The following is an 18715-nucleotide window of genomic DNA, read 5'->3' as shown; positions in this document are numbered from 1 at the left end:
AGTTGCGATTGCATATTCATGCTCCTGCAATCGGTCTCCCAGCCTGTGTTTTGTGTGGCCAGCATCAAGCAGACACAGACACTCTCCAAATAGCACTACAAATGTAGAGCTGGAGTTGGCCAAGTCCTTGAAATAAACAGTGCTTTGATGAACACATTGAAATAGAGTACTGTTGTCACTTTATTTGCATAAACTGTATCTGAACCAACTCTCTCCACCATAGCCAAAAAGACCTGTCCCATCAGCAGTCTCAGGCTCCTAAATCCAGCCAAACTCATGCCAGACACATGATGAATTATTGAAAGATCTGCATCTGAGGCCCAAACTTACCTACCTCTGTTAGAACAGGCTGGGTCCCAGATGCAGTTGGCTCAAATCTGCAACCCCCCCCCCCCAAAAAAAAAAACAGGCCAGATTTAGCAGCCATGCATAGGCCAAACCAGGCTCACATCTGGTTCTCTAAACCAACCCCAGTTGCACAGGGGTGACCACTTAGGTTGAGTTTAGGAAACAGGGCAGTGGCTCCAAAAAGCAAACAGAGACATCCATCAAGTGTAGTTCTTGTTTTTGGTGGAGGATTAGTATCTGATGCAGCAAAACTGTTCCCAAAGTTAAGTTAATCTGAATTTAGCTGCCTTGCTATCAAGCTGTGAACATTTTGTACTGCTTTAGTTTGATGTTGAAGTTGGCCTCTTCCCGCATGTTGCCATTTGTCAAACACGTGCTGTGTGGCAAGACGGGCGACCAGACATGGATTTGCACTGTGTGAATGAAGTGTCATCTTTCTGCCTGTGTTGGCAGATGGATACTCTGTACAATGTGTTTGGAAGCAATGCACTTAGACAAACAGCTTGTGTGCAAGGGAGTGCTGCGAGGGAGAGGGGCTGCTGAGAGGCAGATTCCCATTTATAAAGGTAAATGTCTCAGTAAGGAAGCAAATCCTGCCTGGGACTCTCTATGTGCAGTGTGACTATCTCATGCTCTCATCAGGACTGAGTTACAGAGTGACTGACCTTGATTTATTATCATGAGTAAGGCTTAGAGATCCTGCAGAGTTTCTGACCTCTAGTTGTTCTATTGTACAGTATATTGGTGTCATTGTGTCACATTTCTGTGGCCAAAGGCTTACTGTAAGCACAGGGTAGAAGCTCTGAAAGCCAAGTAAAATGTATAATTTTACTCAACGCTTTAGGTTTGACCTTGGGCTAATCCATTAGTGCTTAATCAAAGGCTGATTAAAGAAACTGATAATTATGCTAATGGGATTTTCTTTGTCACTGTTAACATGTGAATCTTTGACGCACAGTGGTTTGACTGATTTACTGTTATGTTTTTCATATCATACATATTATGCCCACTATTCCTATTATTCTTATTCCTATTAAGGTTCTTCAATCAAGCTAACCCTTACCCTAACCTCTGGGATTTTTTTTTCTTTTTGGGGAGGCAAAATTGTCAAAAAGAAAGACATTTTGTGCGTAAAGGTTGCTGCTGTGACAGACATCTGCCTCTACACAGACTGTGGCTGCCATTCAGTTTCAACATGACTAAAAATACAATAACAATCTTGAGGTGAGGATAGATTCTCTGTCTAGACATTATAGCTCAATGTGGAACTGTCAGTGTTATTGTAAGTAAAAAAAAACAGCTGTCAAAATAACCTGGGCAGTCCCAACTGGCACACAAACTGACCACTGCTACATATTGATTTGAACTTATTGTTTTTAATTTTTTTCAAAACTCTTGTCCAGAAGACTTCTTTCATATAACATGAGGTGTACAAACTGAAAAAGATCACGCTTCTGTAGCAAAAGCACCTTCCAAGAAAAAATAAATGCTTTAAAGGTATGTTAAGACTGGCTGAGACTGATTACATGAGTAGATTTAGGCCTAAACACAACTCCCAAGCAGAAAATGCTACAACTAAGAATGTTCGCCATATCCATGGTTGGTGCACATATTGGTAGCTGGCAACAGGTAACATCTGAGCAGTTGGTGAATTGGGTGTTTGTACAGAACAAACACAGACTGCACATCCTGAAAGTCCCAGGGTGTCCAAACTGAGTGTGAATCTTCCACAGCAATCTGTCCATCACATTTCTATCACATGTCCATCAATTTTTTCTTAATAATAATAATAATAAATTTTATTTATAAGCGCTTTTCCAAAAGCTCAAAGACACTTTACATACAATAAATGCAGTTAAGAACACAAGACATTCAATTAAAAGCAGCAGAGACAGTATAAAACATAGAGAACAATATAAAACACACACAGAAATTATGTATTAAAAGCAGATTTAAAAAGGTGTGTTTTTAACATTGTCTTGAAAGTTGGGAGGTGAGTGCAGGTGCGGATGGGTTTGGGGAGTGAGTTCCAGAGGGAGGGGGCAGTGATGGAGAAGGCTCTGTCCCCCCAGGTTCGGTGCTTGGTCCGTGTGGGTAGTGACAGGATGTTTCCTTCGGATGAGCGGAGGTCGCGGGAGGGGGTGTGGTGATGGAGCAGGTCTGTGAGGTAGGGGGGGGCCAGGTTATTAAGTGCTTTGTGTGTGAGGAGGATGATTTTGAACTGTATGCGGTGAGTGATGGGCAGCCAGTGCAGGTCACGGAGGACGGGGGTGATGTGATCTCTGGAGCGGGTGTGGGTGAGCAGGCGTGCGGCTGAGTTCTGGATGTATTGTAGTTTATTGAGGAGTTTGGATGGTGAACCATAGAGGATGCTGTTGCAATAGTCCAGTCTGGATGTGATGAATGCATGGATGAGGGTTTCTGCAGCAGAGAAGGTGAGTGAGGGGCGGAGACGGGCGATGTTCTTGAGGTGGAAGAAGGCGGTCCTGGTGATGTGATTGATGTGGAGGTCAAACCTTAGCTTACTGTCGAAGATGATTCCTAGGTTGCGGGTGTGGGATGAGGGAGACAAAGTGCAGTTATCAAAGGTGAGGGAGAAGTTGTGGCTGGCTTTAGTGCGGGATGTGGGGTCAATGATGATTATGTCCGATTTGTCACTGTTCAGTTGAAGATAGTTTGTTTGCATCCAAGATTTAATTTCTGTGAGACAGTTGCTGAGGGTGGAGTGGGTGGAGTTGGTGATGGCTTTGGTGGAGATGTACAGTTGGATATCGTCGGCGTAACAGTGAAAATGGAGTCCATGTTGACGGATGATCTGGCCAAGGGGGAGGATGTAGAGGATGAAGAGGAGGGGACCAAGCACCGACCCCTGGGGGACACCTTGTGACAGAGGAGCGGTGGTGGAGGTGCAGTTGTTGATGCTGATGAACTGTTGTCGGTTGGTGAGGTAGGAGTGAAACCAGGAGAGTGCTGTGCCAGTGATGTGGAGAGAGGATTCCAGACGGGAGAGCAGGATGGAGTGGTTGATGGTGTCGAAGGCTGCTGTGAGGTCGAGGAGGATGAGGATGGTGAGGTGTCCGGAGTCTGAGGAGAGGAGGAGGTCGTTGGTGACTTTCAGGAGGGCTGTCTCGGTGCTGTGCTTTGTACGGAAACCAGATTGGAATGATTCAAACAGGTTATTGCAGGTGAGGTGGGTTGTGAGTTGTGAGGCGACAGCACGTTCCAGGATTTTTGACAGGAAGGGGAGATTGGAGATGGGGCGGAAGTTATTTGGGTTGTCGGGGTCCAGACCGGGTTTTTTGATGATGGGAGTGATGGCAGCCAGTTTGAGGGTTTCGGGGACAGAACCAGAACTGAGGGAGGCGTTAATGAAGTCAATGATGAGTGGGGAGATGACAGGGAGGCAGTCCTTGATGAGTTTGGAGGGTATGGGGTCCAGGTTGCAAGTGGAGGTTTTTATTCCGGTCATGATGGTTGTGAGTTGTGCTGGTGATACTGGAGAGAAGTGGGTCAGGTACTGGATAGTGATGGGTGGGGAGGCAGGGAGGGAGGCGGGCGGGGAGATGGGAGGGATCCTGGAGGTGTTGAGGTTACTGTAAATGGTGTTGATTTTTGTTTGGAAGAATGATAGGAATGATTGGCACTTTTCAGTAGTGAATGATGAGGAGGTGTTGTCGTGAGGTTTGAGAAGGGAGTTGATGGTGGAAAACAGAGCCTTGGGGTTGTTGGAGCCAGAGTGGATGAGGTGGGAGTAGTGGGTGGTCCGGGCAGCGTTGAGTGCTTCTTTGTACTGTTGTAGGTGGTCGGTGTAGGCGAGAAGGTGAACAGATAATCCAGTTTTATTGCAGAGTCTTTCAAGTTGTCTTTTCCGGGTCTTCATTTGGCGGAGTGTGGGGGTGAACCAGGGGGCAGAGTGAGTGAAAGAAACTGTTTTTGTTTTGGCGGGGGCAAGCTGATCCAAGCAGGAGGAGAGTGTGCAGTTGTAGTAGTTAACCAGGTCAGTGGGGTCATCAGATGGTGGGCGGGGTGAGGCAGACAGACAATGGGTGAGTGAGGTTGAGAGAGCAGAGGGAGAGATGGATTTAAGATTTCTGAAGGTTATGGTCCGGTTTTGTTTTGTGGTGGGGATGGGGATGTCTATGTCCATGGTGATAGCCAGGTGGTCAGAGATATGCAGGTTGTGGCTGGTTAACTGTTGGATGTTGAGATTGGTGGAGCAGACCAAGTCCAGAATGTGACCACGGCTGTGTGTTGGGAAGTTGATATGTTGGGTGAAGTTGAGACAATTTAACAGTTCCAGGAATTCTGTGGCCGGTTTATTGTCTGTGCTGTCAATATGTAGATTAAAATCACCTAGGAGGAGAACAGATGGCGAGATGGCAGATAGCTGGGTTATAATTCTTGTGTATATACTGGTCATTTTTGTCTTGTGGTTGCACTTGACAGGAAGTGCACACTTTTAAAATAATTTTGATTTTAACATGGTTTGATAAAAATTCAGACCAAATGTGGACAGTAGGTGTTTAGTGTATGATGCGTGTGATAAACTCAATAAACATCCACATTCTTAGGTCTCACCTTATACAAGGGATAAATAACAGCTGATGAGGAAGTCAGTTGTTTTCCTGAGCTGAATGTGATTGCAGCAAACTCAAATCCCCAGCCCCTAAGCTGCTGCAAAACAAATGTAAAAGGCCCATAAAACATCAGTCTGCCGGCTTTGGTGACCAGCTTTAGAGGTGACTTTTTCAGATGATGAAAGTCAAATGTGAGCGTCAAAGCAAAGGATTAATAAATAAAAAAAAGAAGAGAAAAAATTGATTCCTCTGTTTACGAAGCCGTACTAAACCCTCAGGGTTTAGGCTGGACAGAAACTGAGATGGAAGTAACGGTGTGTGATGAGAGAATAAACACAGACCCAGGCTCAGCTCTTTGGGTTACTCGTTTGTGTTGGTTTTTCAGTGCTTTGTTGTGAACTGCTGATTTATCTTTTTAGTTTAAAGCATATTTCCCTTTAGATCCCAGGATACATTTCTCATCATGTCTTTGTAAAACTCAAGAAATGGGCAGGGGGCTGGGGTTTGTTGTTTCTTTTAACTGGAGCTGGAATCTGTTCAGAACATTTCTGGTTCCAGGGCCTAAATCCCTGTGCAGCTGAAGTATGGTTGTTTTAAGATAAACTGGATATGGAGTTCCAAGATGGCATCTTCTACTAAAGGTTGCTCACCTAATGGTTCAGACTATGACTAATGCCACTGTTTGTACTGCACATAAAATCATATCCACTGGTTATTATATCACTGTGCACGAAAAAAAGTATAGTGGAAATCGATGGCCTGATATTCTAGTTGTGGCCACAATGCAAATCATTACTGTTCCTAAGGATCTTATTACCTGATTCTGTCCACACAGAGATACAACCTTTACAAGTTAGGACCACCTCATATTACATCACCCACTCCCAGTCAAGTGTGAAAACAAGGTACAGTAACACTCTGCAGCAACACTTACAAAGATAGCTAATTTGCTGCTATGATGATGCAGGCCTGCAGAATATGTTTTGAAGCCGCACGTTTACTGACCAAAATATCTCACATGAAGTCTCTGCCACCGACTGGAGCACGAACCATCAGGTGAGAGAGATATTGATCGACTTTACTAGTCTGCACAGCAGCTAGCAGCTCTTCATCTGAACAGAGAGGCACTTTCATCCACTAGCAATGTGATAAGAGTCAACTGCCTTTTTACGTGTTTATGAAAGATCTGCAGGTATGTGCTATGTAAAAAGGGCCAATCAATGAGGTGGCCTCGGGGCACACACTGGACACATGTCTGTCAGATGATTTGGGAACACTTTGTAATCTCGCCAGTGGCGTCCGTAGGCTAAAACATTCGGGGCTAAAGCCCCGGATGTTTTTTAATTAGCCCCGAATATTAATTTAATTTTTTTTTTTTTTTTTTTTTTTAAGATCACATCCTCAAACTACGGTTATCTTATGTTGATGCTTCGATAAAACAGTGTTTTTGGACAGGTTTGAGTAACAATTAATTATATTTTTAAAAAGCCACTACTTTGGCTTTGGCACACAAGTGGTTAACACCTCCAGGTCGCACTTGACGTCATTCACCCAAAACAGCGGCGCATTTAACTTGACAACAAATACCTGACAGCAGGCAGGTTTGACAACAGCAAGCTGCAGCTGTCTTTTGGTAGCTAGTAGCAGCTAAAGTGTATCAAGATGCCACAAAAAAGATTTCCATGTTTTCCCCCAAAGGTGGTCAGCAATCAAAAAGGTAATGGGAATAGAAATTATGTAAAAATGTATAATTTCGAAAAGAGTGTTGCAGCTGGAACTACAAGAGGGTAGTAGCTAACGTTAGCTAGCTAGCAGCTAGTTGATATTGCTCTGGTTGATATTACATGAGAAAAAAAGCAATCTGTAATTATTGGCATCTGTAAATGCAATTGTAGGGTGTGAGAATTGTGTACCTAGAAATAACTAAGTTTGGGCTTCTTCTAGAGGGGAAAGTTGCTGAAGTTAATGTGCTATAACATCGAACCATCTTGTTTATTTTCTTTTTCATGCATGATAGCAGCTAGTTAGCAGACAGGGATCCCGCACAGCCTGCCTCTTTTACTGTAGCTGCTAATGTGTTAAATGGAAACACAATGTGTTGTTAAGTAGCTAGCTAATGTCAGTACATAGAACTAAATTCAAAATGGGTCATTCATTTGATGATCTGTGGATTGCATCGTTTTCACCTTTTTCACCAATGATGGAGAATGTCTCTATGCCTAAAAATTTCGGGCGCGCGCGCGCGCATATATTGCATGTGTCACTCTTCCGGGCTAAGCCCCGGATGTGTCAAAATCCTAGAGACGCCCCTGAATCTCGCAACCAGAGCTGGAGGAGGAGGGGAAGACTGCTGAGACTGCTGCCCCCTGTACAGTAAGTGGACCCTGATAATCAGTAGAAAATTGATGATTTATCACATTAAACAAACACCTATCATAATGCTGACCACTGACCATAAAATCCTTACTTTTAACTATTTGGTATTGCTTTTGTTCAGCATCAAACTACGCTCCTACTCAACAAATGAAAGAAACCTAATTACATTTCTGTCTCTACCCCTTTTTTTTCTTTCACTGAAGCGCTTGGCTGGGGCTAGCTGGTTAGCTATCTCATGTCAACAACACCCCTGTCCTGCAGTCTGCAGACAGACCCTCTTGTTCCTGTTGTCAATTAGTATTGACAAATCATGAAAACAACTTCCTAGAGGAGAGTCGTAAGAAAACAACTCTGGAATTCTAATTATTATTAAGGGTCATTAGGTCATTAGACACTACAAAGTTTGAGTAAGAGTTAAAGCTGCTTTGTACTGATAAGGCAAAGTGCAATAGTGCAAAAAGCTGAGCGCTGTCAGCCATTCCTAAACAGTACTACAGCCTCATACTGTACCACATAAGTCCAGCCTCCAAATGCTGGACATCCAAGCTGAAATCACTATACCATCAGAGCACAAAGCCTCGGGCACAGCACAGCGAAATTCCTCTGGCACTATAGGCAGATTATAGGCGGCTTGTATCAGTTGCTATGGGGAACAACAATCCTCTATCAGTGAAACAGGGACCAAATCCACAATGTTTTTCTCCATGCTGAGTTACCACCGCCTCGAGCTAAAGCAGTGTTGTTGTTTTGGCTTTTTTTTTTATTTATTTATTTTTTTACTGTTGGATGCAGTAAATAAGGCTTGTTCTAAGTGCACAGCTTTGAAATGAAAAAATGAGTGATTGTTCAAATCCTCTCAGTTACATATGGTATCATCACAGTGGCTTGGGACAGACAGAAAGATTTTTTATACATTAGTGGTGTGGGGAGGACTGATCACAATCACTGTAGGATCGAGGGGAGAATTTATTATGTTTTATTCTTAAATGTTATCATTATTGTAACCATGGTTTTAATGTTTTGCCTACATAATTATACTGAGGAAACAGTCCTAGTGTGTGTTTTGCTACAGGATGTTTAGCTGTGACCAACTTACGTTCAGTAAACTGAACTAAATGATGGATTGGCTTCTTACTTTGTGATTAGCTGTGTCAGACCTCCACTCAGTCAGCTTTGGCAGTGAGAAACTTGAAGTAAACTGTGCCACTGTGTTTGGTCAGGTTAGATCAGCCTTTCTCCGAGTGCACAAGCAACATTTCTGTTGCATGAGTAAATTTGTCAAACCATATTTTAAATTTAGTGTGCATCAGATTGTCTGTTCTCTGTCTGTTTAGTGGCACTGCCAACAAATGTAGCTATGCCAGGTTGCAGCTTTTTATGATTAATCAGAAATGGCCACTGTGACATCTGTCAGGAAATATGGATGAAGCTAACAGATAGCCTATCTGATTGTGTTACATATAACCACTTATCAGCCTTTTAACTTACAAAGACAGTTGGATTCTGTCAGGTCTTATCCAATAAAGGCATTAACATCCATCTACCCTGTATTCCCTGTAATGTACTGTATGCCATGTAAGTTTGGAGATGTTAGGTGGTCATTGGTCTGAGAAAGTTTGAGATGGAACATTAGACATAGTTGAATGGGATAAACACCGTATTACAACAACAGTCAACAGGCTACATGTCAAGAGACACAACCCACAAAACATGTTAACTATGTCTTAAGTTCCTACTGCAGGCCTGAAGCTTTGCGTATATTCAAAATGTTCCCTCAGTTTTGCATCATTTTTATGCTGATCCTCATAAACAGTCAAAGCTGCAGTAGTAAAGAAATGATCCCTCATGACCTCCAGGACTAGAGAGAGCTACTTAACTGTGTGAAATTGAAAACAGTGCTTGACTGAGTAAAAACATGAACTGAGGAACTGAATGCTTAAACCACACTGCCTGGTCTAATGGGCAATTTTGTTCATTTTAAATATGTTACAAGAAGAGAAGGAGACTGGCAATAGAAAATAAAAGAGGATTTTGCTGCATAAAGGCTGCTTACAATGTGGACCCACAATGCCCCAGAGCCAATTCTTAATAATCACAAACGTTTTCCTGGTTGAACTGAAAATATACTGAACTCCCAAAATCTCACTCACACTCTGATTAGCTTAACAATACAGCATTGTAAACTAGGCAACCTAGGTCAACTAGGTAAAGTTGTATTGGTTAACTAAACCTGTGTACTATACTGTATATCTACAGATCCTCTTTGGCCTGAGCATCAACATTTTGATCTCATCTGCACACTTGTAAAAATCAGTTAGTTTACATTAGTTACATTGCAAGTTGTGACTATAGACCGTAACTCATGATGGACAAGGCTTCTGCAAAGTGCCTGAGTTGGTGCAAGAAGCCACACCCTCAACTATACATAGGTTTAAGTCTTAATAAAAGGTAAACGGCTGAGTTTTATAAAAAGTCACTCCTGCACAGTTGAACTAAATACTTTCATGGATCCACCAAATTGTCTGCATAGTACAAAGATCAATGTCTTATTATTCCATGACAAAATTACAAACTAAAACTTCCACCAAATTGTCTGTATTTTTATTTTTTGTTAAAATGGTTTTGTAACACACACACACACACACAAGCAGGCATGCACACACACACACACACACACACACAAAGATAAAAACAACACTAGCCATGCTAACGACATAAAAATATTGTTGAACCAACACTTTAAAAGTATCTTCAGCTAAAAGACTTTTTTTTACTACCAAAGTTTGCTCAGAGTTAATTTTTATATCTGAGTTATATAAATATGCACATCACTAAATCATTGCCTACTGAGAAGTTATTTGACAATCTAACAATACTAATTAAATCTTCTGAAAGATCTCCAGGAGAAAAGGGAACCCATATGGCAGAATCTTAGCTGCTTTCTGTAAAGGCTGGCACATGGCAGGTGGGAAATCATAAAAAATTCCCACATGTCCAACTTGGAATAGCTTCTAGGAGGCAGATCTCACCACAACTTCACACTTGGCAGCTCATATTTAGGGTGACTGTGATGTGAGACCAGCACAGCATAAGCCATCGTAGGTTTATTTTCCCTTTGTCCCACACTCTCACACACGTCAGGTGGACAAATACGGCCATGACAGAGTCTACATGTCTGTTTGAAAGGAAGGCATTTTGGGTGAGTTGTTGTGTAAGAGCTTGAGCATCGATCCACTTTAAAAGCAGGCCCAGAGCAACGGCTGTCTCTACCGCTGACCTACTTCAACTATCATCCAAAACAAAAGGCTCGCAGACAGAGGAGAGAGAAATAAAACACAAAAAGACAGAGAAAAACAATAACCAGAGTCACCATCAGTGTTAATTCTCTCTCCAACCTCCTTTTATCTTTCTCCATTATGTTTTCTCAGGAGTGTAGCACAGCAAAAATAACTCCCCCCAAAAAACAGGAGCTTCAAAAGAGCTTTAAACATGTAGAGACAGACTGACTGATGGTCAGAAATCCACAGCCAGAGAACAGGAAGGATGAATGAAGCCCCTGTTGCTCACTTCTTTGTTGAGAATGTCTTTGTCTCATCTGCTGTGTTGACTTTGAATTCTTGTTTTTGCTATATTGTAAAAAGTGGATTAAAACAACTCTAAAATTGGATCAAGTGGTGGCCTCAATATCACAGATAAATGTGTATCTTCATTCAGTGGAGCCTCTTTGAATTAACATGAAGACCATTTAGGCTCAGAGTAAGCTGCTCCACTGTTGCCATCTTGGCAACATTTGACTCCACCCCTAACTCCTTAGGCAAAAATAGTTGGTGGGTGGTGTGTGGAGCTGAAACTACCGCACATGACAGTTTGTTGCAAGCAAATGCTCATCCAACTATCATTCGAAGAGGCCACGCCATCAAATAAGCATGATTGAAGCCTTTATAAAGTGTTAACAGAATGAATGAAAATAGAGAAGCAGTACCTTTCTCTATTTAAACATTAAAGAAGGCAGCATAAATAAGCTGCACAAAACTGAGATATCTTCACCCTTTAAGCAGACTAACAAGGCAAGGCAAGGCAATTTTTTTTGTATAGCCCGTTTTTACAAACAGTTTGTCTCAAAGGGCTTCACATGGCATCATAACAACATCCTCTGCCCTAACAGCAACACAGGTACTTATTAATTCACACAGTAATACGCAAAATTGTGTTTATTCATTAAAAAAAACCTAAATACAGCAATCCCTCTGATTGGGCTTATCATCTGATAAATACTCCAGTATGTTCATGTGCAGTGTACAGTTAGTTTTTGGGGAGCTACAGTATTTCTCTGAAAATGAGAGTAAATCAAATCAACACCAGACTGATAAATAATGAGCTGAGCTGAACCTGTTACAAAACATTGCGATTTGCGAATTCATGTGATAAGTCTGTGTATGTTAATCATTATGACTTCCTCCAAACTTGCACACAATTTTCACATTATCACTTGACTTTCTTAAGTATCAGTTATAGCTGCTTCAAGTGCTGAGGTGTCGTTCAGGGGACGCTCTCTCCATGTCTGTCTTTCCTCTTTTCTTTGGCTCACTCGGTAAACATTCACAGCTTATGTGTCGCAACAATAACAGTTACAGTAGGTCTCAATACAGGTTCTTCCTCTCTGAGGCCCAGAATCACAGTTTTTTCCTTTTTTTCCCAATTTAGTGTTTTTCCTTATTAAGTTATAATCTTTACGATTGTCAGCAAGTGCTGCATATATTCAGAACCAGCGCAATCTCAGCAGAATATTTGTCATCATGAAAGATTTCTGTACAGTATAATAGGGGATACAGTGCATACAGTAAGGATTCAGACCCCCCCTCAATTTTTCACCATTTGTTACGTTAAATAATAATAAAAGAATAAAATAAATTTTTTCCTCATTAATCTCAATTTACAGAATGACAGCACAGACCCAGAATGACAGAATTTTTTTTTTCAAATTATCTAAAAAAGGAAAGGGTAGAAGGTAAAAATTGGACAAAAAAAAAAAAAAAACAAGGCCCAGGTGGGCCCATTCAAGAACTCAAATGAACCTAGTTAGTGAAAGATGCTTTACGTGATTCAACAGTTTCAAAGTTTATCTGTGCCTAAGATGCAATAAAACTTTCTTCCATGAATCAAATCTATTTTAGTCAGACATCTGCGGGAAAATGAATAATCTGCTTTTGAAGCATTCAGGAAGTCTGAGATGTGTTATTGTCAAATTTGTGCTATGGTTCCAATAGGCACAGGGGGGCATGACTGAAAGAACTGGCTCTATCTCGCCATCACTGGTATTATCATTGGCACCAATTTTCAAAATTGAGGCCCTATTTCACACAATCTTCTTTTGTTGCTGAAAAACACTACAGCAAATCAAGACTACTTAATTTACATATGAATTCAGACTCTTTGCTCTGGAACTCCAGACTGAGTTTAGCTGTATTCTGTTTTCTTTGATTATCCTGGAGATGTGTCTCACGTTGACTAAAGTGGGAGGAATGAGGAGCAGCACAATTTACCTTTGTTTTGCTAAAGTAACAGTGCAGTCGAGGGTTGATGTTAATGGTACTTGTACAGGCACCAAGCTGATGTCTGCAAATGTGTCTGCTGGGACTTGAAGATTATTAAAACCTGAGGTCTAGACACTCAACACACACACACACACACAGTAACAGCTACTTCCACTGACGTACAAAGACGACTGAGTCTAAGCAGCCAGATAGGATCATACCGAACAAGTGAAGACAACACACTTCATGACAGCTCGAGTGTTATGGCACACGTGAATTGGGGAAAAATTCTTGCATGTTCCTACACAAAAGGTTTTGAGGTAATTTATATTGCTGTTTGTGTTGAAGGTGCGTTGGGAACTAACCAAAACAAAACAAAAAACTGTGCTGGGCTGCCTGGTTATAGAAATATGGATGATTCACACAGGTCTGGTGTTGGGCTCTTTCTTTACTGTTTTATCAGAGTTAAGAAACAATCAAACAAATCAAATCAAGCATTTGGAATGTAATGATGTCGCCATCTTCCTACAGTACATCTCATATGCATACGATGAGATGGATGAGATTTAGTTGCTCAGACCAACAACATGACCTTGGCTGCATTAAGCAACAAACTACTTGTTAGGATTAAATACAATATTGCGGTTAAGTTAATTACATTCTTAAAGCGGCATATTTTTTTATTTTCATATTGTTCCTATTTATTTGAAGTGTTGATTCATAAGAAGATACATTTTTTGTGGCTTAAAGGACTCAAAACCATCTCAGTGTAGTTTGACATCTCCTCTCTCGGGCTTTTCTCTGGAGCTAGTAACAATAGGTCAATGAGCTAATCAAAATCTGAAAAACTTCATCTTTTGTTGTATTGTGTTCAGCATGCTCAAAGTAACCAAATCCTGCAGAGTTGGATGGTCGATCCAGGTGTATGGGGTTTGGGGGCGTGGCTGAGAGAAGTGACATCACTAAGTCACAGATGTCCCGACAGTTGTTTTTATGGCTCAGTTTCTGAATAAAAGCTGTGTGCATTTCTCTGTGGACTAAAGCTTTGATACTTTCACAGAGCAGCTTGGTCTAATCGACTGTGACACCAAAACCAGGACAGCAAATGAATCATTTGGACGACAGCTTAATCATCTTAAAAATACTAAACATGAACTGGTTCTGTCGTCTCAGATGAGGATTTACAACGTCTCCTCTTCTTATCAGCTGGAAACTCAAACTCTTTGGGTTTCTGACTCTTGTTCAGACTAAATATATTCAGTTATTGATGCAAAGTTTATTACAGTATGTTCTGGTTGTAGAAGAGTTGGTTAAAGAACATTACTCTGTTTGACTCTGTCTCCCAGTTTCTGCTCCCCTCTTCATCATCCACACTCCACCTCATCAGTCTTTGTAAAGTCTTCTCACCGCCTTTGCATTGACCTGCTCCTCTCACTTCAGGGCGGAGAAGCCAATACTTCATCCACATTTGGCTTGCTCCACTGCTGCTCTTAAGCAAACTCATTTGGTCTCATTAGGAGACGAGTCTGCCAACTGTTCTTTGGACTGGGGGAAGGAATATGAGACTAAAAAGACTTTTTCACAGACACTAAAACACACTGAAGCTGCTCTTCTATTTACAGCAATGAACATACAGTACTGTAAGAAAACGACTGACTCCACATCAACAACACATTTTTGGTTTAGTGCCACTGCCTTCACTCACTTAATGATATTGGTGTAAATAAACAACTGATCAAAAGCATCCAAACATGTTGTATGCTGATTGATTCATTGATACTGATGGGGAGTGTTGTAATGTAATGAAGTACAAATAAGTTGTTTCTGAACCTGGTAAAAATTTTCACATAAAAACTTTCCGCTTCCACTTCACAAAGTCATTCTCTCATAAGATACTTGTACTTTTACTCAAGTATCGCTTTCAAGTACTTTATACAAGACTGCTGATGACATTACTTATTTCCTCCTGTGGTATCAAAATTTGATATTGTATGACAAAGCAGTTTTCGATCCTCTATCACATTATGTTGGCTTGGTTCGACACCCAGCTGTAGGGCTGAGCAGTAAGAGGGATATTAAGGATTAAATTGGATGATGTTATTTTATCCAGTTTTATATTATCTAACTCAAGAAGCACTTTGCTGCAGATGTAACTAGCTACTGTCTCTAATTCTCTGACCTAGCAGGATGCTGAGATTCCGCTGTGTCACTTTGTGGTGTGAATGGACGCAAACATGCCTCTGTGTTTGCGTTGGTTTTCATTAGTAAACATGCTTTTGTTTTGTTGTGTAAGTCTTCATCTCTATACCACCTCACAGCATATTTAGAAAATGTCAAATAAATGAACAATCTGACACTCGTAGCATGCACAGATGTTCCGGATGTGTACAGAGATGAGGACGTTCAAGTTTAACACAACACTGAGTGGGTGCAGTGATGGACAGTTTTTTCCACACCGATTCAAACATGAAGTCAGAGAGCAGTCGAGTTCTGTCATCCTGCCACTGAAGCCAAGTCATCACAGAAACACCTCTCACATCTGTTTACACCATAAGACTGAAACAAGCTGAAGAGTCATTTAAAGAGCTGCACGCAAGTTCACACTTGTCCAACATCTTGAGCCACCTTGAAAACCTGGCTTTAGACTCAACATAGCTCACTATAGCTAACTCACTCACTTCATAGTACACCCCTCTGTAAACAACAAAAAAAGCTCCTGTTGTAACGTAGGTCAAAGCTTTGGTTTTAGTGTGAGTGACAATGGCTGTGAGCTGGACAGTATTATGCAGAGATAAAGTGCCTTGGAATAGATAGTAGATTTATTCTTCTAAATCAAATAAAAGTAACTTACATAAGTTAATAACACTGGTAAAATATACAGTATAAAATACTTATTTTCTTTACATAAATATTATAAAACACAGACTGTGATAGCATATATATCAGTACTGTTTATCATATTATACATTATCATATATTTTTATTTTATATAAAAATAAATGTGAAAAAGGGATCATTGTTTGACTCTTCAACTAAACTCTGTACCGTATCTCTAAGCAAAAGTAGTTCAATAAGATTTAATATCAAAATAATGAAGGCAGGGCCTCCAAGGTCAAAGTTTGTTTTAAGAGTTTCTGGTTCAAAAACTTATCAAATCACCTAAAGCAGCACAAATGACCATCATGGGTAATAAATGCTGTTCGTGATGTGAGAACAAAGTCTGGAGCAAATGTTAAGACCCAACCTCAGACCACTACAGAGTTCAAGAGTCTTCTCCTGAGAGTCGTCACTGATGCTAAAGTGTGAAGAGGAAACAAAAACTTCATATTCTCACCTTGAGGGCTGCAGTCAGCACAGGGGCAGGATAAACAATTATTATTAGTTTAGTTTAGTTAGTAATTATATTAGTATTTGTCTTTGTAGAGTTTAAATACAGCAAGTCTGTGGTTTTGCTTTTTTCTTATGTTTATAGAGAAGATGAATTGTGTTACTGATGCCCAGAGGAATTTTCTCTGACAAAATCTACTGGACAATAAAACATGGACAGTTAGATCCTGATATAATGAAACACATCCAACATGTCCTGATCATAAGAGGTTAGTGGTCCAGGTAAGTTTCAATTTCTCATGTGCATAATGCATACATATGACCTCCACAGTTCTGTGCATTTCTTACCTGTTTGTATGAGACGTAGATAGGTCTGCTGAAGATGATCCACTCTACCACTTTGCTGCAGGGCGGCGTGGTCAGGGAGCCGGTGTAGCGGTAGTAACTCCCCAGCGAGGACGGCAGCAGGTCCTTCAGCACAAACGGCTCCAGGAAAGTCTCTTTTTCTGTAGATGAGACAGGGCAGGACAAAGTGTACAAATCAATACAACATGATCTACACCACAGCCCTTATTCCACTGCAAACCATGGTGACCAGGCTCTCTGGAGCAGACCCAAGTGCTCCTGTTTCACAGCCTGCAGCTTGATGCCATTGATTTAATTTGCATTGTGCCTGCCTTGTTCAATGTCCCCCCACTGACAGACATAATTTCACTGAACACCTATAATTATACCTGTCTCAGTGTTGGGTGGCAGACGCAATAAAATCAGCGCTGCAACATCACATCTCCAAGTCATGAAATGATAAATGAGGAAGAAACTGTGTTTACTTTTTAAATCGTACTTTCACAGACAGAGGTGGGATTTTCAGACAGTTAGAATCACAGTGAAGGTGTCTCCTTCAGCTACCTGCCTCCAGAACAACTTTATCGTGGACATAAGCAGCGGTTTGATGATGATGATGACCAAAGCCAAAATTAAGTTAAGAAAGAGTTAAGAAGATTATATATATGGGTTATAGGGTTATGGATTAAAACAACAAAGACTGACTGACTTTAAAGATTCAGATACTGACTTCAATCTGCAAGTCAAGGCTCATGTTGAGATAAAAATATTACCATTTGGCAGGTATAGATTCATCTGAAGCAGTGCTGTCACTACACTTACAGATATATCTGAACCAGCTGGAGAGGATATAACCCTAACCCAACTATTTGAGAGTTTTGGAGACCATGATGAACTTGGGAATTAATGTTCCCCTTAATGAGCTGTCCAGATCCAGAAGCAGCAAAGCTCCAGATCATGCTCCCTCCAGGTGCATGTTCTTCTTAAAGTATCAACGGTAGTCTCATCACTCCAAGAAACATTTCCCCTAGTAATGTTCATAATTTTCATCAACACCTCATCCCACAAAGCAAGGCTTTTTTAGATGAGAGGGGCAAGAAGAAGAGGAGGAGGAAAGGAAGGAGTGTGTGTGACAGAAGAAATTGTCATCAGGGGACGCAGCAGGAGGAGAAGGTAAAGGGAAAGAAAGAGAAAGAACGGTTTGAAAAAGTAAGAAAATAAGAAAGCCAGAACAAAGGAGACAGGAATGATGATAAGGGATGAAAAGAGGAGGAGGAAGAGGAAAAAACATTCAATGCTCTGTTCCGGTGAAACATGTGGGGAAGGTGGTGACAGGAGTGGAAATAAAGGGTGAGAGATGGCGTTCGCGTGTGTGGGACATGGGGCTGATGCATGCAGTGGGGCGGGTCACTTGACAGGGACGACGGTGGGTGAAGGGGAAGATGCACTGTCTTTATCGGTGACATATAGACCCTCCCCACTCACCCCACACCCACACCACCAAACCCCCTATTCCTCTTCCTCTGACAAGCCCCCTCCCTCTCTCTCTCTCTGCCTCCCCAACGTCAAGCTCAGGGATATATTTTCAGCTCCGTCGAATCTGCACGACAGAGTGAGCTGGCGAGGGAGGAAGAGTCGGAGATGGAGGAAGGGGCGGGGGTGGGGGGAGTGATGAGGTGGGGGCTGGTGGTGCGTACTTTAGGGAGCAGAGAACAGTGGGACCGGCCTTCTTCATGATTTATGCATCTGAATTAATACCCTCAAGAACTGAACGCTCTCTGTGGCGTTGTCTTGTTTCAAACACAAAACTCAGGAAACATCTTCACGCATGAGACACAGACTTTCCCGCTGGTGTATACGCTTTACGCCTCATGCAGGCAAACGGTGCTTGAAAGAGGAGGAGGATGAAGATTCAGTGTGGGGCAGCGGATTGTAGCGACAGGCTTCGGGTCTTTTTTGTCTTGCAGGAGGGCCCCAAAAAGTCGAACATTAGCTGAGGCAGCATGAGGACGTGATCACATGGTGGGTATTTTAAGCTCAGAGCCTCCGGCGTCGTGTCAGAACAGCTGTCCATTCATTTAATCGTCCCTCAGCGTCCTCATTTAGTAAGTCATGTCTTCATTTTTCATTCCACAGTGAGGGAGACTCCACACATTCACGCCACAAAGTCACATTTTGGGAGGTGCCCCAAGGACTCAGTGTGTGACT

The 18715-nt window shown here is 41.6% G+C and overlaps 1 protein-coding gene across 1 annotated transcript in view; it reads right to left on the bottom strand.

Moving 5' to 3' along the window:
- Nucleotides 1-18715, bottom strand: part of LOC310985656 (receptor-type tyrosine-protein phosphatase gamma-like) — a gene marked incomplete at its 5' end in the record, with an annotated part of 340997 nt that overhangs the window by 52059 nt on the left and 270223 nt on the right. The window contains one exon of the mRNA XM_083971275.1: nt 16511-16668. Within this exon, the coding sequence (XP_083827401.1) occupies nt 16511-16668 (158 nt within the window). The remainder of the gene's footprint in view (nt 1-16510; nt 16669-18715) is intronic.

This window comes from Trachurus trachurus (assembly GCF_905171665.1).
Source record: "Trachurus trachurus genome assembly, chromosome: 5".
Classification (NCBI taxonomy): domain Eukaryota; kingdom Metazoa; phylum Chordata; class Actinopteri; order Carangiformes; family Carangidae; genus Trachurus; species Trachurus trachurus.
Note: the sequence above shows the minus strand (reverse complement) of the source record. Positions and strands in the feature narration are given on the sequence as shown.